Genomic DNA, 22,430 nt, shown 5'->3' on the forward strand with positions numbered 1-22,430 from the left:
CCTGAGCCGAAGGCAGTCGCTTAACCAACTGAGCCACCCAGGCGCCCAAGATTTATTTATTTTAGAGAGAGAGAGAGAAAGGGGGGGTGCAGAGGGAGAGGGAAAGAATCCTCAAGCAGACTCCCCGCTGAGCATGGAGCCCAACACGGGGCTCGATCCTAGGACCCCAAGACCGTGACCTGAGCCGAAATCAAGAGTCAGACACCTAACCAAATGAGCCACCCAGGCACCCCAAGGTGCAATGTTTTTCAAAGAAAAGGATGTCAACAGAGGGCATTTGTGTGGCCCGTGGGGAGTAGTCGGTAGGTACCCACTTTGATCATTCTCTTATGCAGGAGCTCCAGTAGAGATGAGGTGGGGAATACGGCTTGGTGGACAAAGGTGGGCAGAAAACAGGGAGCTCATTGGGTGTTCAGGGCAGGGGATGGCCTGAGGACAGTGGCTGACGAGCGGGGTGGGCTGGAGGCGAGATGGGTGTAGGACGCTAGGGTACTTCTGGAAGGAGCAGTGGGCCTTGGAGTAGAGAGAAGCTGTAGGCAAGAACCCTCAGCGAGGAGGCTGGCCAGCACTGGGACAAGGGAGAGAGAGAAGTTAGACATAACTGCCAGAGGTTGTTGAGCTGTGTGCCTACAGGAGGGGATCTGTGAACAGTATTGGGAGAATCCTAGAGAGCTGGCTTCTTTCAGGACACTTACCATGTTCTGCCTTGTGTTTTCTTTTCCTCCTGCTTTCCTTACCCTCACCTCAAGGGCAGGGAGTGTGTCTTACTCATCTTGGCATCACACGGTGTCCTGTATGCTGTAGGGCATTTAACGGGTGCTCAGGCAGTACTTACATTGAGTTATTTTGGATGAGTTGGGCTTGAGAAACACATGTGCCACCTTTATCCCATTAGTTCTGGAATCATCCCTTCGCTCCACATGCTGGTTCAGCTCTTCCAGTCCTCAGTCAGGTAGATGCTATTCCCGGGCCTCTCATTAGCAAGGCAGCATATGCTTATCAAATCATGATGTTAGTCAGTCATGAAAGCCTGAACATGGTCAGAGGCTGTGTCAAGTTCAGAGTTAGCTAGGCATTTCTCTGGGGCACACAGAAGGAAGTTTCTCTAGAGGCGAGAGAAGTAGCCACTACCAACTAATCAATGCAAACTGTCACCTGCCTCCTTTATGTCTCCTGAGGCAGTTACTATATAGCCCTCCCTAAATACTGCAGGCATCAATAAATGCCTGTGGTGGTGTTGGGGGTGGGGGAAGGAAGGGAGCTGCACTCAAAATTAAACATTCACCCAAACATTTACTGAGCATGTTCTACAATGTGTGGACACAGGCCCTGCATGTACCCTATTTTCAGAGGTCAGCTTCAAGGTTTTATTTTCCCAGAAGCCTCTGGACACCCCTCATTTGGATTAGGGCTGTCATAGCACCTTGAGCTTACTTCAGCCTATCATTTATAAAATGGCATTTTATTTTAACTTAAAGATTGTATTTATTTATTTGAGAGAGAGAGAAGCGAGAGAGGGAACAGAAGCAGGGGGAGCAGGAGAGGGAGAAGCAGGCTTTCTGCTGAGCAGGGAGCCCGATACGGGGCTCGATCCCAGGACTCTGGGGACTCCGGGATCATGACCTGAGCTGTAGGCAGACACTTAACGACTGAGCCACCCAAGTGCCCCATAAAATGGCATTTTAAACACCTGTTTTCTGGTCTACATGTTCTAAACTGGAAGCTCTTTGAAGGCAAAAACCCAGATTTTGTCCTCAGCATTGACCACATAGCCTTGTACAATGCAGGCACCACTCGGTTAACGACTGCCGAATTAAATCAGACAGTGCTGTAGAGTGCTAAGTGTGTAACCCGAGACTATCAGGGGAAGGCTCCTCTGAGCTGGATCTGGATGTTAGAAGAGTAAGTGGTCAGTTCACCAGGTAAAGCGATGAGAGAATTCCAGCTAGGGAACAAGTGTCTGCGAAGTTCGGAAGAAAGGTGTGAAATTCTATGGTTAGAGCACAGCAGTATTATCTGGAAAGCAAGGGCGCTGGAGATGAGAGGCAACAGAACCAAGCACCTGTGAGGGTCAAGTGCCTAAAACATAGGTAAAGGCAGCAACCATGGCCAGAGGACAAAGGTTCCAACCTCCAAACCCCCTGAGAGCCAGGGACCACACTGTGAGCGCCTCGCACCTCGCCTGTCCCGCAGCACGTGCCGCCCGCCTGCCGCGTACCCCGGCCTGCTTGGGGGCCGAGGGGACTCCCGGGGCGCCCAGGGAGGGCCGCCCCGGGCGGGGCGCGCAGGCGCGCTGAGGCTTCGAGCCCCAAGAGGCGGGCGGGTGCGCGCGCTTCCTCGCGCACGCGCGCACGGAGGGGGCGACGGCCGCGGTGACGCTGCTGCGGCGGGCGGGCGGCGGCGCGTGAGGCGCGCTTCCCCGTGTCTTGGGAGCAGTGTCCCGGCCCCCGCGGCTCCGCTGCCGCCATGTCGGGCCGGTCGGTTCGGGCCGAGACCCGCAGTCGGGCCAAGGACGACATCAAGAAGGTGATGGCGGCCATCGAGAAAGTGCGGAAATGGTGAGGGGTCGGGCCCGAGGGTGCCGGCGGAGTCGCCGGCCCAGGCCCAGAGGAGGGCGGACTGGCTGGCGGGGTGGGAGCCGACCCGCAGACGCTTGGGGGGAGGGGGGGAGCGGGGGAAGGCGGGAGGAGGGTGCAGCTCGCGTCGGCGTGAGGTCAGAGGGCGCGCCGACTGCCACCAATCAGGGGGTCGCCCGGCTCGCGGGCCCGCCCACCTGCCGGAGGGCCGAGCGTTTCCCGGAGGGGCTGCCGGCTTCCGGCAGCGCTGGGGCTTCGGCGCTTTGGTCGCACGCAGGACCCCGCGGCTTCCTCCCCGCGGCCGCGGGTCTCAGGAGCCTTTCGCGTTCTCAGCCGCTGCGTATAATAGCTAACAATCTCTGGGGGGTTCCCGCCGGCCAGACCGAGCGCTCTATGTATTAACTCGTTTTAAGTTTGGTGAGAGCTCTTGTGACGAGAGCAGGCGTGGTCATCGGAATGTAAACCCCTCTCTTTCCCCCAATACTGGCCCACACGGAACCAACTGTGTGGCTTTCTTTTTCTTGGGGCTGCGAGTTGTTGGTGAAGGAGTCGAGACCTACCCTCATTTGGAAACGGCGGGCCGGTTGACCGCCTGTTTTGTATCAGGAACTCCGATGCATTATTAACAGCCAACTGTTTGCTCCAACTTCTTGAGTCCTTTTCTCTGGCTGACTACTAGTAATAGTTTTAAAACCCAGGTAGGGGTTAGCTCCCTCCAGGAAGTCTTCCTTCCCAAGACCTCCACCCCCTATAGGGGCATTATTACCTTGGATTTTTTTTTTTTTTTTTGCGTGTTTATTTGTTCATTTCCCCACAAGTTCTTCCTCTTTGTATATAAGGGTTTTATATGTAGTTGGGACTCCTACATATTAGTTAAATAATTAATGATTTTTTCCCCCTCCAAATTTAATCCTCCTAGGGTTTTTAGGTGAAACCTAAGAATCACCACACCTTTCTATTCTGGCCATCTCTGCCCACCGAGCCTAGACCAGACGACCATCCTCTCTCACCTGGAACTCTTAGCTTGCTTCATTACCCAGTCTATTTGTCACATTGCACTCAGTGATTTCACTTTTCTCAAGTGTAAATATTATCGAAGTACTCCCCTGTTATAGAAACAATGCTTCGGTGACCTCTTCTTGCTCTTAGGTTAGAGACCAAAGATGGTGCTTGCCGCCTCACCAGACTGGCTCAAATTGTCCTCTTTCCGGGGGTTGCTGGCTGACATGCTGCCGGACATCCTCTGCCCTCTCCTCCTGCTCGCCTAGTTAACTCCTAGCTCTGTATAAAAATGCTTTCTCGAGGGACACCTTTCAAGATCCCTAATCTAAATCAGGTCCCCTTCATAGAACTTTCCACAATTGTATTAGATTGAATCATAAGACATTTCCTATATTTGACTTTTTAACTTAACAGAAGTGGCAATTTGATGTGGTTAAACCTAATGATTAAGTGACTATGAAATGAGTTGTTTGATGTCAGTTTCCAACTGGAATGAGGCTCTGTGAAGCTAGGAACTGTACATCTTGCTGCCTGCGTGCCCAGGGTCTAGCACAGGGTCATGTATAGTATTTGTTGAATCAGTGAGGAAGTGGAGTGGTCTGTCCAGGAATTAATTTCAATTTCCTAAGTCTGTGTTCATTCTTCTTTCTGTTTGCTGAACAGCATCATCAATATCAGCAGTCACAACAGTTTTTTTTTGTTTGCTTTTTTGTAACCTCACATTTGGAATTGACCAGTTCAGAAGTCATACTTCAGACTCCCCAACTCTGCTTGTCCGTAATCTAGTCCTTATTCAAGAATGTCACTTGCATTTCCCCAAATAGGGCAAATTTTTTTTAGGCTTATTTTTTTTAAGGCTTATCTCAAAAGTAATTTTCTCTGTAAGATAAAACCTTAAAGCACTCTTTTCGTGGCCCAGTCTTCACCTCTTTCAGAAACCAGTGTAAGAATTAGAAGCATCTTATCCTGGAAGGGAAAAATGGCGGGGGTGGGGGGGAATTGGAGGGAGAGATGAACCATGAGAGACTATGGACTCTGAGAAACAAACAGGGTTTTAGGGGGGGGGGGGTTGGTTAGCCCTGTGATGGGTATTAAGGAGGGCACGTACTGCATGGAGCACTGGGTATTATATGAAAACAATGGATCGTGGATCACCACATCAAAAACCAATGATGTATTGTATGGTGACTAACATAACATAATAAAATTAAAAAAAAAAAGCATCTTATCCTGCACCTGTGATTATTTCTAAATGGAATCGTGTTTCAACATAGAGTTACACAGGAGTCCTAAGAATTCTCCTTCTATGACATAGCCCAGTTTTACCGTCTTTCAGCCTACTTTTCAACTTCCTTATCACCTTCATGTATCACAATGATGTCCTTACTTAGTTTTTTATTCCTATGTGCTCCTATGTGGGACCGTATCTTACACATTCTTTATCTCCTGTAGGGCCTGGTATAACAGGGCTTTATAAATATCAGTGGAATTGAATAAATTTTTGAAAAATAAAGAAGTAATGCCAGGTAGATACCTGAGTGTGAAAATGTGCTAGTACTCAATATGGGTGTAGTCTGGGAGGTAAAAAGAGCTTTGGTACACTGAGAAAAGGCAAGTTTCAGAGCCAAAGGAATTTGATAGAGAAGTCTTTCTGGAAGGGATGATTTGGCAAGGTAAGGTATAGGTATAATTGGATGGGAAGTAAGTTTAGAAGGCATTTAAGATTGAAGGAGCTTGGGGCATGTGGCTGGCTCAGTTGGAAGAGCATGTGACTCATGATGTCGGGGTTGTGTGTTTGAGCCCCATGTTGGGTGTAGAGATGACTGAAATTAAATAAACTTAAATTAAAAAATTTTTTAAGAGATTGAAGGAATGATCGATCTGAGAAGTAGAAAATCACATTATGAACAAAAAATGTTTCATTATTTTCGGTTTTAAGAAATGTCTTTCTTTCAGGGAGAAAAAGTGGGTGACCGTGGGTGACACGTCCCTTAGGATATTTAAATGGGTTCCTGTGACAGATAGCAAGGAGGTAAGTGTGGAAGATAATCAAAACAACAAAAAGGTACTGTTTACTTCCTTTTGTTCTTTCCTTAATTGTCTTTTAATTATAAAGGAATTTATTTCCCAAAATTGAGTTGAAAGTACTTAAAGGCACCCTGTGTGGTTGATCCATGCAAAGCCTCTCTTACTTTATTATTTCTCCCCTTTATTCCCTTTTCTTAACCCATTCCTTTTTTCTAAGGCTTGGTGAACCACAGCCTAGGGCTGCTCCTTGTGATTGTCAATATGGTTTTATCGGAACACAGCTATGCCCGTTGGTTTCCTTATTGTCTGTGTCTACTTCTGAGTTATAATGGCAGAGTTGAGTAGTTGCCATAAGACCTACACGCCTGCAAAGCCTAAAATATTTCTTAGCTGGCCCTGTAAGAAGCAGCTTGCTAACTCCTGCTCTTACCTGATTAGCTAGCCACTATAGTGTATTCTGTGTGTTTTATATGTATATATACTTTCCTAATTCCTCTTCCATGCGTTTATGTGGATAGCTGTGTATTCTTGAAAAATACATAGCATTGGGGCACATGGGGGGTGCAGTCAGTTGAGCATCCAACTCTTGGTTTCGGCTTGGGTCTTGGTCTCAGGGTTGTGAGATCGAGCCCTACATCGGGCTCTGCACTCTCTGTACAGTCTGCTTCAGATTCTTCCTCCCTTTCCTTCTGCCCCTCGAGCTCGTGCTTGCACGCTCTCGCTCGCTCTCTCTAAAATAAATAAAGAAGGGGCGCCTGGGTGGCTCAGTTGGTTAAGCGACTGCCTTCGGCTCAGGTCATGATCCTGGAGTCCCGGGATCGAGTCCCGCATCGGGCTCCCTGCTCGGCGGGGAGTCTGCTTCTCCCTCTGACCCTCCTCCCTCTCGTGCTCTCTGTCTCTCATTCTCTCTGTCTCAAATAAATAAATAAAATCTTAAAAAAAAGAAAGAAAGAAAGAAAGAAATCTTTAAAAAAGAGAAGGAAAGAAAAATACATGGCATTGTATCATGTTTGTATTTTAAAATTTATAGAGCATTGTGCTAAAAACTTGTTTCTTTTCTTTTGTTCAACTTTGTTTTTGAGAACTGTCCACACTTCTGTAATTGTAAGTAGAGTTACTACCTTTGAATCTTGCATTTCATTCTCTTACATGCAGTGGCCACATTTATCTACACCTTCCCTGAGCGGTAAACACCCAGATTGTCTCCAACTTTTTTTCCCTAATTGTTTTCAAAAAGCTCAAATATAAAACACATACAGAAAAGTATAAAAAACATAAATGTATGGTATAATGAAGAAACATTAAACTAGCACCCTTGTAAAAACCACCCAGGTCAAAAAACAGAGCATTGCCAACTTCCTGAGACCTCTGTTTGACTTTTCCCAGCTTCCCCTCCCTCGCCAGAGGAAATCTCTCTCCTACTTTTGCTTCTCTTATCACTTCTCTACTCATTTGTAAACACTTTTAACTTTATATAAACAGCATCATCTATCTATTTTTGTGTGTCTTCCTTTTTTTGCTCAGTATTATGTTTGTAAAATTCATCCATGTTTTCTTTGGAGCCATTTGTCCCTTTTCATTGCTGTATGGAATTTTATTATAGGCCTGTACCATGATTTACCTCTCTAATTCTCCTGTAGATGGATATTTGGATTATTCCCAGTTTAGGGTAGTAGGAACAATGTTCCTGTGAACGTTCTTATTCAGTATATGGGTCAGCAAATGCGTGGGTTTTCCTAGGATATATTCTTAGGAGTGGAATTGCTGGGTCTTAGAGTATGCGTATTTTGACCTATAGTAGCTAATGCTAAACTGTTTCTCAAAGTGATTGTACCAATCTGTATTCCCACCAGAAATAGGAGAGTTCTCATAGCTTCGAATCCTCATCAACATTGGTATTGTTACTCATATGTAAAAATATCTTGTGATTTTAATTTGCTGACTAAGTATGTGGTTACCAACAAGTTTGAGCACCTTTTCAATGTTTAGGATTGAACCTTTGGGATTTTCTGTTTCAGGAAATGCCTCTTTAATCCATTTGATTATTTTTTCCTTATGACTTAGTAGGAATTCTCTGTGTTCTAGATAGAAACCCTTTATTAATTATATACTATCCCAATCTTTTTCCATTCCACGGCTTGCCTTTGCACTTTCTGTAGGCTGCCTTGAGTCACAGTTGTTAATTTTATTATTACTATTTTTTAAAGATTGTATTTATTCATTCGAGACACAGAGATGCAGAGAGAGAGAGCATGAGCAGGGGGAGAGGCAGAGGGAGAAGCAGGCTCCCCGCTGAGCCAGGAGCGGGACGTGGGGCTCGATCCCAGGACTCTGGGATCACAACCAGAGCCAAAGGCAGATGCTCAACCATCTGAGCCACCCAGGTGCCCCACAGTTGTTAATTTTAATGTAGACAAAATAATCTTTTCCTTTATAGTTAGTACTTTTAAATATCTTAAAATCTTTTCCTTCTTCAAGGCCACAAAGATAATCTTCCATGTAGTCTTCTACAAGTTCATTATTCAGTCCCCATTTGTAACATACCTGGCATTGATTTTTGTGTATTTTGAAGTAGTGGCCCGATTTCATTTTTTTCCACCTGGATGTGCATTTGTCCCAGCGCCATTTATTGAAAAGACTGTTTTTTTTCCTCCCGCTCTGTAGAGCCACCTTTGTCATATTTCAAGTGTCTGAATATGGGTCTGTTTCTGTGTGTTGCCTCCAGGTTTTTGGGAGCACAGATGACTGCAGTGGACATCCCTTACACCATTGTTCTGGATGACTTGTGGGGCAAATACCCAGGAGTGGGATTGCTATTAAGGGTGTACATACCAATTGTTTTTTGTTTTGTTTTAATTTTTATTTATTTATTTTTAAAAGATTTTATTATTTGACAGAGAGAGACACAGCGAGAGAGGGAACACAAGCAGGGGGAGTGGGAGAGGGAGAAGCAGGCTTCCCGCTGAGTAGGGAGCCCCATGTGGGGCTCTATCCCAGGACCCTGGGCCCATGACCCGCGCCGAAGGCAGACGCTTAACGACTGAGCCATCCAGGCGCCCCACCAATTGTTTTTAATAACTGCTGCCCGAGAGACGCCTGGGTGGCTCAGTCATTAAGCGTCTGCCTTCCGTGTGGGTCATGATCCTGGAGTCCTGGGATCGAGCCCCATGTCGGGCTCCCTGCTCAGTGGGGAGCCTGCTTCTCCCTCTCCCTCTGCTGCTCCCCTACTTGTGCGCTCGCTCTGTCAAATAAATAAATAAAATCTTAAAAAAAAAAAAAAAAAAGCAACTGCTGCCCACTCTCTCCCCAGAAGGGCTGCACCAGTGTAGTTAGTACTTCCCTGGGAGTGCCAGGGGCTTCCCATTTCTACAACTTCACCAGCATTTGATACTATCAGTCCTGCCAGGCTGCTAGATCTCTTTGTTTATTTTACATTTCCCTGATTACTTATGAGGTGGATGATTTCATCTCTTCAGGTTTCCATTCAGATTTCCTTTTTGAATTCATTTGAATATCCTCTTCTCTGATTTCTTTTGCGTATTTTTGTTTTGGGTTTCCTGTCTTTACCTTTCTGAGTTGCATGGATTCGTTGATATCCTAGACACAGAAAACTCCGGTCAGATTTGTACCTTGCAGATATCTCTGTCTGACATGTTGCCTGTCTGATAACTTTGTCAGTAACAGGCCTTTAATTTTTTTGTGTTGAATTAATCAACTTTTTCTTAAGGTTTTTGCTTTTTGAGTCTTGTTTCAGAATTATTCTCCACTGCATGGTCATAAAGAATGTCTCCATCTCCTGCTACGTTTTGTATATATTTTTTAATGATGGAGATACGAATCTAATTTTAATTTTCCATCATACAGAGAGCTATTTGCCCTAATACTATTACTAAATAACCTATCCTTTCTCTCTTGATTTGTGATGTCATCTCTGTTGTGTGCCATATTCATATCTAGATGTTTTTGAGTTCTCCATTCTGTTTTGTTGTTGTTTATTTCTTCCTGGAAAGTGTATTAACTCCTGGGCTAGTGTGACTTTTATTTATAATATTATATTAAATTATACTTAATTATATTAATTTATATATAATTTATCTAAATTATAAATTTAGTATTTATTAAGTAGGACGAATTTTCTGCCTTGCTGTAGGTTTTTGGGAAGATAGCCTTTATAAAATAAAAATTCTCTTCTCTTTTTAGTTTTCTAAGATTCATTAAAAATTATGAATAGATGGGCGCCTGGGTGGCTCAGTTGTTAAGTGTTAGCCTTTGGCTCAGGTCATAATCCCAGGATCCTGGGATTGAGCCCTGCATGGAGCCCTGCGTGGAGCCCCGCATCGGGCTCCCTGCTCCACGGGAAGCCTGCTTTTCCCTCTCCCACTCCCCCTGCTTGTGTTCCCTTTCTCGCTGTGTCTCTCTCTGTCAAATAAGTAAATAAAATCTTTAAAAAAATTATGAATAGATGTTGGGCTTTATCCGGCATGCAATTTTCCTCCTCTAATCTGTAATGTATTAGTATGGTGAATTATATTAATAAAGCATCTGATGTTGAAACTTTTACATTCTTGTATGCCTAAGAGAAATTCTACTTGGATATGCTTTCTTTTCCCCCCATAGAATGTGGTGTTTAATTCACAGATATTTCATTTAAGATACTTGCATCTGATTCATAAGTGAAATTGGTCTACAGTTTTCTTTTATTATGCTGTCTTTACCTTGTTATGGTATTAAGATTACATTCGCCTCCTAAAACAAATTAGGCAATTTCCCCTCTTTTGATTTCTAGAACAATTGGTATAAAATGAGAAAGTTTGGTAGAAGTCACCTTTAGTACTTTCTGGGCCTTTGGTGGAGGGATGTTAACTATCATCATGGTAGCTTTAATGGTGATTGATGCATTTAGGTTTTCTCTTTTTTTTGGTACTTATTTTGCATTTTATATATTTCCTAGAAATTTATCCAATGCAAATAGGCCATTAGTTCTTTAATAGGGTTCAGTGCTAGGTCCTCCCCTTTCTTCATTTCCCCAGTTGTGTTTAGAAATGAGGCAGGGCACTTTTCGGTTGGCCAGTAATGCTAACTCTGGCAGTGCATGACTCAGTCTTGTATAATGAGGAATTAATTGGCCTGTTCAGATGCCAGCAATACCCTGAACACTGATCAGAGTTTTCACACGTATTCGTATGTAGTTATTTGTGCTTTTCTTACGTACTTTAAAGTCTTTGTTATATTGGTAATTATTTTACCTCTTTTACATGTTATTTGTGTTTTTTCCATAATATGATCTGGTTTACTGTCTCTCGTAAAGTCTATTTAAAAAATGTTTTGGGCGCCTGGGTGGCTCAGTCGGTTAAGTGTCTGCCTTGGGCTCAGGTCATGATCCCAGGGTGCTGGGATCGAGTCCCACATTGGGCTCCCTGCTTCTCCCTCTCCCTCTGCCTGCTTCTCCCTCTGCTTGTGTGTGTGCATGCCATCTCTCTCTCTCTCTCTGTGTCAGATACATAAATAAAATCTTTAAAATAAAAATAAAAAATGTAATTTTTGTTGATCTTTTTTTTTGTTTGCTTTGTTCTCTATTTTATTAGTTTTTGCCATTGTAATTTCCTGTTTTGTTTTATTGGGTTTACTCTGTTGTTCTTTTTCTAGCTCCTTGTTTTGAACTTAGCTCTTTTTTTCTAAGTTTTTTGTTTTTGTTTGTTTTTTTTACTTTCCTTCCTTCCTTCCTTTCTAAGATTTTACTTATTTGACAGAGAGAAAGAACACAAGCAGGGGGAGTGGTAGGCAGTGGAAGAGGGAGAAGCAGGCTCCCCACTGAGCAAGGAGCCCAATGTGGGGCTCCATCCCAGGATCCTGGGATCATGACCTGAGCTGAAGGCAGACACTTAATCCACTGAGCCACCCAGGTGCCCCTTTTTATACTTTTTTAAAGTTTTATTTATTTAAGTAATCTCTGTGCCCAGCGTGGGCCTTGAACTCCCAACCCCAAGGTCAAGACTCACTCGCTCCTCCGACTGAGCCAGGTGGGCACCCCTTCTTTTTTAAAAAATATATTTCGCTTTTGGGGTGCCCAGCTGGCTCACTCCTTAGAGCATGCGACTCTTGATCTCAGGGTCGTGAGTTGAGGTCCACATTGGGCATAGAGATTAGTTAAAAATAAAATACATTTCACTTTAGTCTTCTCCCAAATTTTGACATATATGAATGTCAAAATGTCATCGATAGTGTAATTAAGTTTTAAGTTTTTCATAAGTTCCTCTTTGGTTTCCTCTTTATTTTTTTTTTTTTTTTTGGTTTCCTCTTTAATCCAAAGTTTATTTAATAGAATGTTTCTTTTCTTTTTTTTTTTTTAAGTATATGTGCTGCCAAAGCAAGCACTAATAGAATGAATATTAATTTCTAGATATGTGAGATTGTTCTTTAACTATCTTTTTAAAATTGGTGTACTGGGGAACCTGGGTGGCTCAGTCGTTAAGTTAAGCGTCTGCCTCCGGCTCAGGTCATGATCCCAGGGTCCTGGGATCGAGTCCCACATCGGGCTCCTTGCTCGCCGGGGAGCCTGCTTCTCCCTCTACTGCTCTGCCTGCCGCTCCCCCTCCTTGTGCTCTCTCTCTCTGACAAATAAATAAATAAAAAATCTTTAAAAAAAAAAAAATTGGTGTACTGATTTTATTGAATTGGTAGGATATTAGTTCTTTGGGATTATTGGGACTTTTTTTGTGATCTTGTCTGGTACACGATTGATTTTCGGACCATTCACTTGTGATTAAAACAAATATACACTCTAGGTATGAAATTAAACAATTGAAGCATTTATTATGTTAACCCAAATCTTCTGTATCTTTGCTTATTTTTTGTATGTTTGTCCTATTATGTTTCTGAGAAGGGTGTGTGAAATTGTTGATATGTTTGCTTCTTCATGGCTGATGAGTCACTTGTCATGTTTGAAGCTCTGTTTTTGATATATTTATATGATTATGCCATTATTATGATGTCATCTTGTCTTGTCATTCATTTTACTAGTATATAATGTCCTTCTTTGTCCCTTATATCCAAAACTTTCTCCTCAAATTCGATTTTATTTGATACTACAATTCCTACCCTGTCTTCTTTTGATTTATGTTGGATTAGTGTGTCGTGAAATTCTTTTTTGTCACCTGTTTCATGTTTTTTGTTTATTGGGTGTATTAGCATTAAGTTTCGCTGTGGGTGACAGAAAACTCAAAATAGCAGTAGTTTAAGAAGTTTATTTTACTCTTTTTCTTAATCCCTCTAAGGCTAGTGCTTAGAAGCATGTAGTCCAGGGCTGGTGTGGTTCTGCTCCAGAAGTCCCCAGGGCCCAGGTTTCTTCCAACCTTTCTGATCCTTTTTTTTTTTTTTTTTTAACTTTTTTAGAGAGTAATGACTCTTAATTTTAGTTTAACATACCATAAAATTTACCATCTTAGCCATTTTTAGGTGTACAGTGTATTTTTTTATTTTTGTGTTTTAAGTGTACAGTTTAGTGGTATTAAGTACATTCACCTTGTGCAGTCAATCTCTAGGCTTCTTCATCTTGCAAAACTAAACTCTATACCCGTTAAGTAACTCCCCATTCCTCTGCTCTAGTTTTGACCTTGTATTCCAAGGTCAAGATCCAGCCATTCATTCTACACATTTAGGCTCTAAGTAGCAGAGGAGTGGAAGGATGGGCCGATAGAATTTTCATGAATGTTAGTAGGAGTCTCCTAGAAATTGCCTCAGGACATATGTGTGTTTGTAATAGCTTGTATGACATCTAGTGGCCAGGAAGGCTGGGGAAGTGTGACCAGATAAAAATTCTATTAATATGGACAAGGATTTTTACCATAATACACTTTTTTTCTCTCTTTGCTTCATGATGGCTAGACAAATTTTTCTTTGCTGATTTGCAAGTTCTGCATTCTGTTTTCGTTTTTCTATTGCCTACCTCTAACTTAATAAGACTTATACTTACTATTCTTCCATGTCAATGTATGAAGCTTATCAAAATCTGCGTTTAGGGGTGCCTGGGTGGCTCAGTTGGTTATGCATCTGACTTTGGCTCAGGTCATGATCCCAGGGTCCTGGGATGGAGCCCCACGTCGGGCTCCCTGCTCAGCGGAGAGCCTGCTTCTCCCTCTCCCACTCCCACTGCTTGTATTCCCTCTCTTGCTGTCTCTCTCTGTGTCAAATAAATAAATAAAATCTTAAAAAAAAAAATTTGCTTTTACCCTTGGAACCTGGTAACACCCATAACACATTTTTAACTGCTTCTCCTTCACCCCTCCCCCACTTCCATCCCTAACCTGTCCCTAGTTTTGACTGGAATTTCAGATCAGATATTCAGATATTTCAGGTTTTTTTTTTTAAAGATTTTATTTATTTATTTGACAGAGAGAGACACAGTGAGAGAGGGAACACAAGCAGGGGGAGTGGGAGAGGGAGAAGCAGGCTTCCCGCCGAGCAGGGAGGCCGATGCGGGGCTCGATCCCAGGACCCTGGGACCATGACCTGAGCCGAAGGCAGACGCTTAACGACTGAGCCACCCAGGCGCCCCCAGATATTTCAGTTTTTACAGATGTTTCTTATTTTAGTCAATGCTTAGTTAGACAAAGTAAATGTTACAGATTATATACCCTTTGCACCTATTTATTATTGCTTTCTCCTAGATTCATTTCTTTTCTTGTTGCAACGTATCTTTCAAGAGTTTTGTCGAAGAGAGCTTTTGTGGAGAAAACTTTCTGAAAATGTCTTTTTACTCTTGAAAATATTCTTGTTTCATTTTTTATGTTTAACTGATTATTTTACCTACGTCTGAAATTCTGGGTTTTCTTTCAGCATTTTGAAACTATTACTCAGTTGTTGTGCTTCTGGTGTTGCTATTGACCAATCTAGTGTCGGTCTAATTCTCCTTGATTCTTCCTAGGTGGTCCTCTTGTATTCCTGGAAACTTAGAATTTCTTCCCTGTCTTTGCTCTCCTAGGACTTCTGTAAGAATATCCTGTGATGTTCATATCTAGCTTCGTTTTTCCCTTTCTTCTCATTTGTTTCATCTCTTCATTCTTTTCTCATGTATTCTGATTTCTCAACCCAGTGTTTGCTCATTTTCAGCTGTATCTGTTTCTCCTACTAGACTCATTCACTTAATTTTTATTTTCAACAATTACATTATTCATACCAAATTTCCTCAGTTGGTGGTTCTTCAAAACAACTTTCCAGTATCCTTATCTTTCTGAGGAGACGTACTATTTAAAAATTTTTTTTTCTTTTCTTCTTTTTTTTTGGGAGAGAGAGTGCCACACACCAGTTGAGGGGGAGGGGAGAAGGAGAGAGGGAGAGAAAGTATCCTAAACAGGCTCCATGCTCAGCCCCAAGCCCAATGCGGGGGCTCAGTCTCATCACCCAGAGGTCATGACCTGAGCCGAAATCAAGAGTCGGACACTCAACCAACTGAGCCACCCAGGTACCCCGAGACTTACTGTTTTATTTAAATTCTTGTGTCCTCTTAGTCTCCTTCTTCTGGTACAGCTTGTTCTATTTATTGTCTTTAATGGTGCTTGTTTCTTCCAGTGTCTGGCGAGTTTTTTCTGTGCACTCATTTTTTGTTCCCTGGGGACTCTGAGCTGCCTTGGCTAGCAATATGTAACTGAGGGAGGATGTAAGCCCAGGCTGTGGTTTTCCTTCCTCTCAGTGAATTTAGGTCATTGGGTGAGCTTCAGGATTCAGCCTTTCCCTCGCCCCCAGTCCTTCTTACCCTCCCTCCCAGGGAACTCCCTAGTACCAGTCTTGAGGTGCTACCTTTATCTGGGAGCCACCATCCTTCCTTGTCATTGCCAGCCCCAGGGAGCTGGTGGGTGAAAGTTAGGGCAGCTCTGGAGCCACCCTTGATTTTTCATCTAGCCCTGGCTCTAGTGGTGCCATTATCCACAAGGGCCAAAGGTCAGGCAGTTAAATCTCTTGGGCATGTGAATGGGGAGTGGGAGGCACTGGTAGAAAGCCTTTCTCCACTCCAACCCATTTCTCACATGTAAGTTCCTGGCCCTTTCCTAATTGAAATTCTCCCTGCCCGGGACCCAGCTCCCTTTGTGTCTCCCAAGGGCTTCTCATAGTGTTTGCTGAGGCCCCTCAGTTTATCTGCCCTCCAGTGGTCCATGGTAGAGTGCCATCTTCTAAGGTACTAGTATAGACCTGCTAGATTAGGAAAATGGGAAATTATGATCAAATTGGTGAAGAAGTGGGAAGGATCCAAGGGAGTGGGACATCACTGACGAGAGAGTAGATTGACACAAACTCTATGCAGTGTACATTTAAAAGTTTTTGGTTGGGGGCCCCTGGGTGGCTCGGTTGGGTGTCCAACTCTTGATTTCAGCTCGGGTCATGATCTCAGTGTTGTAGGATCGAGCCCCACATTGGGCTCTGCTGCTCAGCATGGAGTCTGTTTGGGATTCTCTCTCTCTCCCACTGCCCCCCTGCCGCCGCTCAAGTGTGTGCTCTCTCTAAATAAATAAACAAATTTTTAAAAACTGTGTTTATGTAGCTTCTTTGGTTAAATGTGAAGTGTAATTGCATTAAAATCATATCTGCATATGAAACAAATGAAGGGAAAGCGGTACATGAATGTGTGCAGTTGATTCGTTGCAGAGAGGATTGAGAGTTATTAACAAGTTAAATGCATGTATAATAAATAGACGTGTTTAAAAAGTATAAATTAGTAAATTTGAGATTACCCAGATTTAAACTTTTGGCTGTTGGGATGCTCTCATTTGGAAATGTTTGGATGGATTTATTTCTTTTCCTTTGGGCTCGTTTCTTACAAGCTTGTGCTTACCTTCACACTGTTTCCCCACATGTGTAACCTACATCCTGCTTGAAGGAAATGACGTTGTAGGCAGAGGTAGACATGGGATGGTCATTCTGAATGGATGGCTTGATTGGTCAGTAATCAGGCTAGCAGGGCCCCTTTGTCCTGTCACTGCTTGCGTTACATATAAAGCGACTCCTTCCTGGGTCCAATCAGAGGCCTGTTTTTTTCCCTTTTTCCTGCTGTGCTACCAAAACAGGAATCCTTCTCAAATGAGTACTCTGTATTTCTCTTCCATCCACATAGGGAAGGGTGGGATAGAGCATTCTGCTCAGGGCAGAAAGCAGAAGAGAACCACAGGGAGCTCTAGTGGAAGCCTGTGTATCTGCCTCTCACTTCTGAGTCATGATATTAGTGCCGGCAGGATCCATTTTACAAGATAGAGAAGAGACACTGAGGCTTGGGGACACCTTGTCCAGGATTCTGTTATTCCTTGGGTCCTGGATTCTCACACTGTTGTCATTGTTCCTGTTCAGTCCTAATCCAGACTTCTGTGGTGTCTCACATAGCACCCTTCTCCCTCTCTGTGGGTCTCCTGCTTGGCTCTGTCATATTCCTCTTTTTTTCCTTTTCTAGAAAGAAAAGTCAAAATCGAACAGTTCAGCAGCCCGGGAACCTAATGGCTTTCCCTCTGATGCCTCAGCCAATTCCTCTCTTCTTCTTGAATTCCAGGGTGAGTTGCATCCATGTGTCTTCCTTGCAGGAAAAGCAGCACTTAGATGAACCCATTAATAACGAAAAGAATAGTTCCATGTGTCACTTCAGTGCTTGCTGTTCTGCTGGTATCTTGCTGGCACTTTACATCACGGCTTTTCATCTAAACCTCACGGCAACCCTGCAAGGTAGATGACTGGAGCTTCATTTGCCATTTAGGGAAACCGAGGCTTAGAGAGCTGAAGTTCTGTATCTCAAGGTACATAACCAGTAAGTGACAGACCCCATGTTAGGTCCTGGCTTTCTGGATCAGAAGCTCTTTTCTTTAGATGGTATGTTTTACGATGATAGTGCCTTAGAGTGGGCTGCCCAAAGCCAGGGCCTCTCCTGTCCACTTTTAGCCAAGTTCCACCTCCTGAACCAACTGGTCTTCGGTAAATGTCCCGCCTGTGTTGGCACTGCAGTCCCAGAGAACCCTTCACACCTGCGTGGCAGCTGCTGTTCAGAAGGGCTTGCACTTGAGCTTCTTGTTTTGCCTGTGACGTAAAGCAGGCAGTTATCATCAGCCCTATCGAAGGAAGCCGATGCTCAGAGAAGAAGTGTTTGCCTAAGCTCAATAGTGACAGAGCTTTATTCTTTTTATGGTAAAATGCTGCTTCCGTTTTAGCGTAGAAGATCCTGGTCTTTGTAGGAGTAAAGACTAGAAAAGGCTTATGATTTTCCCTTGGGAACAAGACTGGGAGCGTGCAGGTATCCCCCCTCGACCTCTCCCCCAGCGCCCCCCCAAGGTCGGCGAGTATGATAGAAGAAGGGGAATACAAGGGAACAGTTTTCTAGCTATGTGTGGGGTGTCCAATAATCACAAAGCTCTGGGAGACATATGAGGCTCCATTTCCTCAATCTGGCCACCATCCCATCCCTTTTGTTCAGTGAACATGTCATGAACTCCTGTGTGCCAGGTACTGTGTACCGCACTGGAAATCCCGGGGCAAGTAAGCCACAAAGCCTGCCTGCAGAGTGTAATGGAAGGAAATTGGTGTGTAAAATAATGAGTGTAGGTGTGCGTAGGATACAACAGGAGCATAATAGAGAAGCTGGTCATTTCTACCCAAGGGAGCCTGGGACCCGGGGCTCACAGAGGAGGTGATGCTTGAGCTGAGTAATGGTCTGTATCGGGGCTTTCCAGGAAGACTGGAAAGAGCAGTCCTACCGGACACCTGTGTGTGAAGCGGGGCCTCAGTGAGTCCGCGTGGCTGGAGTCGAGGCTTGAGTGTGGGAGGTCAGCGGCAGTGAGCCTGGAGATCAGGAAAGATTTTGTAGGTTCTGATAGGGCCATCTGTGCCTGCCCCGGGGAAGCCCTGGAGTTTGAATTATATCCTTTGGGCAGCAGAGAGCCCCGGAAGGATTTAGAATAACTCCGGCGATGGTGTGAAGTACAGGTGGGAGGACAGGAGATTGAAGGAAGTGCAGTCGGGGGGCTGTTGCAGGAGGCCAGGCCGGAGAGGAGGCGGCCTGCCCTCAGGTGGCAGGAGAGGAAGAGATGTCAGAGCAGTCAGGCTGATCAGACTGGGTGACCGGCTGCCGCAGGTCAGGGGGAGGAAGGAGGTTTTGCCTCCTGAGTGTTTAACTCAGGTGGTGCCTTGCAGCCTTCAGACAGACCTTCCCCGGTGGGAATTTCTTGGTCCTTGAGGTGGTCAGGTGGAGCCTGGGCCGCTGAAGGGCCTATGTGTCCACCTCCAGATACCACCACCCTCCTTGAGATAGCCAGGAAGGCCGGGCAGAGTTGAGCATTTTCTCCACAGCCTGTGTTGTGGGAGAGGCTGAGAGGCACCGCTGCGTCACCGCGTTCCCCTGGGTAGTGAGAAGATACCAGGTCCGGTTATAACCGGTGGGTGTACAGGAGGGGTTACCAGGCCTGTCCTGACCTTCCTGAAATATCAGTGTGGCATAAACTGAAAGATTTTGGCTGCATCTGGTGCTTAGAATATATGTTGTGAAATAGAAAATGTTTAATCAACTTAGACTGTTGATCATTTGCTCTACCTTTGTTTGTTTGCCTTTGGCTCAGGGGGCATCTGAGCAGCGATCATTGCATTTGTTTGTGCCCATGGCTGCCTGAGGAGACACCAGGCCCTTGGCTCTGTACCGAGTTACTCTCAAGAAACATTACTACTCTCAGCTGTTGCCTTTGTCATGTTTGGTTTTCAGATGAAAATAGCAACCAGAGTTCTGTATCCGATGTCTATCAACTCAAGGTGGACAGCAGCACCAACTCAAGCCCCAGCCCCCAGCAGAGTGAGTCCCTGAGCCCAGCACACACCTCTGACTTCCGCACAGATGACTCCCAGCCCCCTACTCTGGGCCAGGAGATCCTCGAGGGTGAGTCACCGTCGACCCAGGACGAGCAGCTTGGAGGGGCCTGTACTCTTGAAGTTTCTTTTCTTTAGAGGAAGAGGCTAGAGAAGGTGCCCCGGCCTCACAGGCTTGAACCATCTGTTAACAGTTTGGGCTTTTTTGGGGAAGGGTTGATTTTCCCTTCTCACAGAATGAAAGAAGAAAACAACATAATCGAGCGCCAGGCTCTGTGTAAGGCACTTGTCATATTCGATGCCTGGTATAATTCTCTCAAAAACCCTGTGAAATAGGTGTTATTCCATTGTACAGACGAGGAAGTGGAGTCTTACAAAGGTTAAATTGCTTCTCTAAGATCGCACAGCTAGTAACTGGTGGAACCAGATGTCTCCAGTTTCATGCTTTCTGACTTCAGAAATTATGCTCTTTGCATTGTGTCTTGCACATTTTTTCTGATAACATATATTGCCTCTCCAGCCAGTGTTGCCCTCCACCAACGAGCCACCACATAACTCTTAGGGAAGCTCCCCCAGCTTGAGGCAGGAGGCTATGCAGTTGTACTGATCTTGCTGTTTTTTGTTTTTTTGGTTTTTTTTTTAGAGGGGCGGGGAGAGGGAGAGGGACACAGAGAATCTTAAGCAGGCTCCACGTGGAGCTTGACGTGGGGCTCAGTTTCACGACCCTGAGGTCATAACCTGAGCCAAAATCAAGAGTCGGACGCTTAACCGACTGAGCCACCCAGGCGCCCCTGACCTTGTTGCTTTTTCAGAGCCCTCCTTGCCTGCCTCAGAAGTTGCTGATGAACCTCCCACCCTCACAAAGGAAGAACCAGTTCCACTAGAGACACAGGTAAGGAACCACTCTGGGTTTTCCAGTTTCTAAAAAAAAAAGGACTCTGTTGATATGAATTGGACCTTATAGCATCGAATATAGGTTGGGGAGGCAGCAAGGGACGCTGGTGTCTCCAGGTTATAAGGTAGGGGAAGAAGTTTGTTTATCTGCAAGAAGATTGCAGATGTAAGCTTCTTCTGGGCTGTAATCAGGGTGGGTGGGAGGTTCTAGTAGAGAGGGGTGGCCCTATTATAATTCCATGCTCTGACTGCTCCTAGGTTATTGAGGAAGAGGAAGACGCCAGTGCCCCACCCCTGAAACGCTTCTGTGTGGACCAGCCCCCGGTGCCGCAGACAGCATCAGAAAGCTAGCACCGTCCTGGCGCCCTTCGCCTCCTGGCCCCCTGCCTCTATTTATTGCATTCTGGTTCTGGCCGTGCTTTGTTGCTGGGGTAAGGGCAAGCACTGGGGTCCAGAGCCCGCACATAGGAGCCTCCTGGGCTGGAAGGTTGGACATAGGACTTGGGGTTGTAGCATCATCTTCCCGTCCCTGGCACCTGTGTCTGCTTGCTCCTGAGAAGAGGAGCACTCATGTCTTTTTTGCACCCTAAATAGGCTGGAGCATCAGCCATCCCAAGGTTCATCTGTCACCTCCGGGTAGCAAGCAGTCTCTGCTCCAGAACCTCTGGACTGAGCTGCTGGCGCTTCTACAGGAGGAAAGAGATGTGGAAGGCACCCTCTAGAGAAGAGAGTGCCTAGGTTACTTGAATGGAGACTGTAGATTCATGAATTTTCCCATCCGGCTAGGGACCTGTGAGCTGCTGTTGAAGGCCTGGTAGAGACTTTGGAGGGAAGGGAAGGGCTCTTCTCTATACGGGGGCAGAAAAGTCTGGATAGGTTTCCTGCTGTCCTGGCACTTCTGCCCATTCCTGAGGTTATCGTGCCTCTCATGGGCTCTCCAGCTGCTGACAGTCCTTTGTCCCCTGCTATAACCATCCTCTTCCCCCAACACACACACACACACCCACACACACACACCCACACCCCTTTCCCTGTTCTCACCTGTACATTTCATTCCAGCATCCCCTGCTCCTGCTACGGTCCCCTGCCTCCTGCCACAGACTCTGCCCCAGCAAGGATTTGAGGTTCTGACAGCAGTACCCACCCCCCCACAGTACTCATTCAGCTCAGACTTTCTAGAAAATTCCCTCTTCTTTGAAATCTGCATGTTTAATTGAACTTTGTGATTTTATTTTTTGTTCAAAAAAGTTTAAGAAAATGGAAATGGGCAACAGTGAGTGAAGACATATTTTAGCACTGAATAGCATATTTTTAAAATTAAACTATTTGAAATACGTCTTGTTGGTATTTGAGTGCTTCATTCTCGAAGGTCATGGGGGCAAGGGCTGAGTGCCTGCCAATTGTCTTACTCCCACAAAGGGATTTTCTGATAGAAATGATTTGGAGACCCCCTTTGAAATTGTCATGTAGTCTGATTTATAGTTCTGTCCCTGTGTACAGTGAATTCAGCCAATGTGTGTTTGCCATGCATCCAGGTCCTTGGGAGGCATTCCTGAATGTTTTTACTTTTTTATATTGTGGTAAAATGCACATAACATAAAATTTACCATTTTATAATTTTTTTTTTGTTTTATTTATTTGTCAGAGAGAGTGCACAAGCAGGGGGAGCTGTAGGCAGGGGAGAAGCAGGCTCCCCACTGAGCAAGGAGCCCGATGTGGGACTCGATCCCAGGACCATGAGATCATGACCTGAGTTGAAGGCAGAGGCTTAACCGACTGAGCCACCCAGGTGCCCCAAAATCTACCATTTTAACCACTTAAAAGTATACAGCTCAGTGGCACTAAGTACATTCGCGATATTGTGCAGTCGTTACACAGAGGCCAGGAATCCTGTCCGTTAGGAGACAGGCTGGCAAGGGAGTAGACCTCTTCATAGAACCTCCTAGAGTGTAGTGTAGTGTAGGGAAGTGCTGGAGTGGAGCCCACGAAGGAGCATGTGGGATGATGAAAAAGATGTAGTAGAAACCATCCTCTTCTCTTGTTGACTGCCACTTCAGCACCACTTCTCATTGATACTCTAAGAATCCAGGCTAGCCATCTCCAGCAGCA

At 45.0% G+C, this 22,430-nt stretch overlaps 1 protein-coding gene across 3 annotated transcripts; it reads left to right on the plus strand.

The window, feature by feature from the left end:
- The first annotated feature begins 2,380 nt into the window (after nt 1-2,380).
- Nucleotides 2,381-21,561, plus strand: BCL7B (BAF chromatin remodeling complex subunit BCL7B). Of its 3 annotated transcripts, none has more exons than XM_044915141.1 (6): nt 2,381-2,558; nt 5,535-5,643; nt 17,041-17,137; nt 19,327-19,497; nt 20,240-20,319; nt 20,580-21,561. In XM_044915141.1, the coding sequence occupies exons 1-6, from the start codon at nt 2,467-2,469 to the stop codon at nt 20,670-20,672; spliced, it is 642 nt and encodes a 213-aa protein (XP_044771076.1). In that variant the 5' UTR covers nt 2,381-2,466; the 3' UTR covers nt 20,673-21,561. The 3 variants fall into 3 exon arrangements, with proteins under 3 accessions (XP_044771076.1, XP_021556025.1, XP_044771077.1); XM_021700350.1 differs by having other exon boundaries at nt 5,535-5,610; XM_044915142.1 differs by lacking the exon at nt 19,327-19,497 and having other exon boundaries at nt 5,535-5,610.
- The last annotated feature ends 869 nt before the right edge of the window (nt 21,562-22,430 follow it).

The sequence above is a fragment of the Neomonachus schauinslandi genome, chromosome 5 (assembly GCF_002201575.2).
Source record: "Neomonachus schauinslandi chromosome 5, ASM220157v2, whole genome shotgun sequence".
In the NCBI taxonomy this organism is placed as follows: Eukaryota; Metazoa; Chordata; class Mammalia; order Carnivora; family Phocidae; genus Neomonachus; species Neomonachus schauinslandi.

Bases quoted from the DNA above. Each gene is read 5' to 3' on its own strand.
- BCL7B (XM_044915141.1), top strand. From the start codon at position 2,467: ATGTCGGGCCGGTCGGTTCGGGCCGAGACCCGCAGTCGGGCCAAGGAC. The intron at 5,644-17,040 runs GTACTGTTTACT...TTCCTTTTCTAG, and splicing joins ATAATCAAAACAACAAAAAG to AAAGAAAAGTCAAAATCGAA. The intron at 19,498-20,239 runs GTGAGTCACCGT...TTGCTTTTTCAG, and splicing joins GGGCCAGGAGATCCTCGAGG to AGCCCTCCTTGCCTGCCTCA.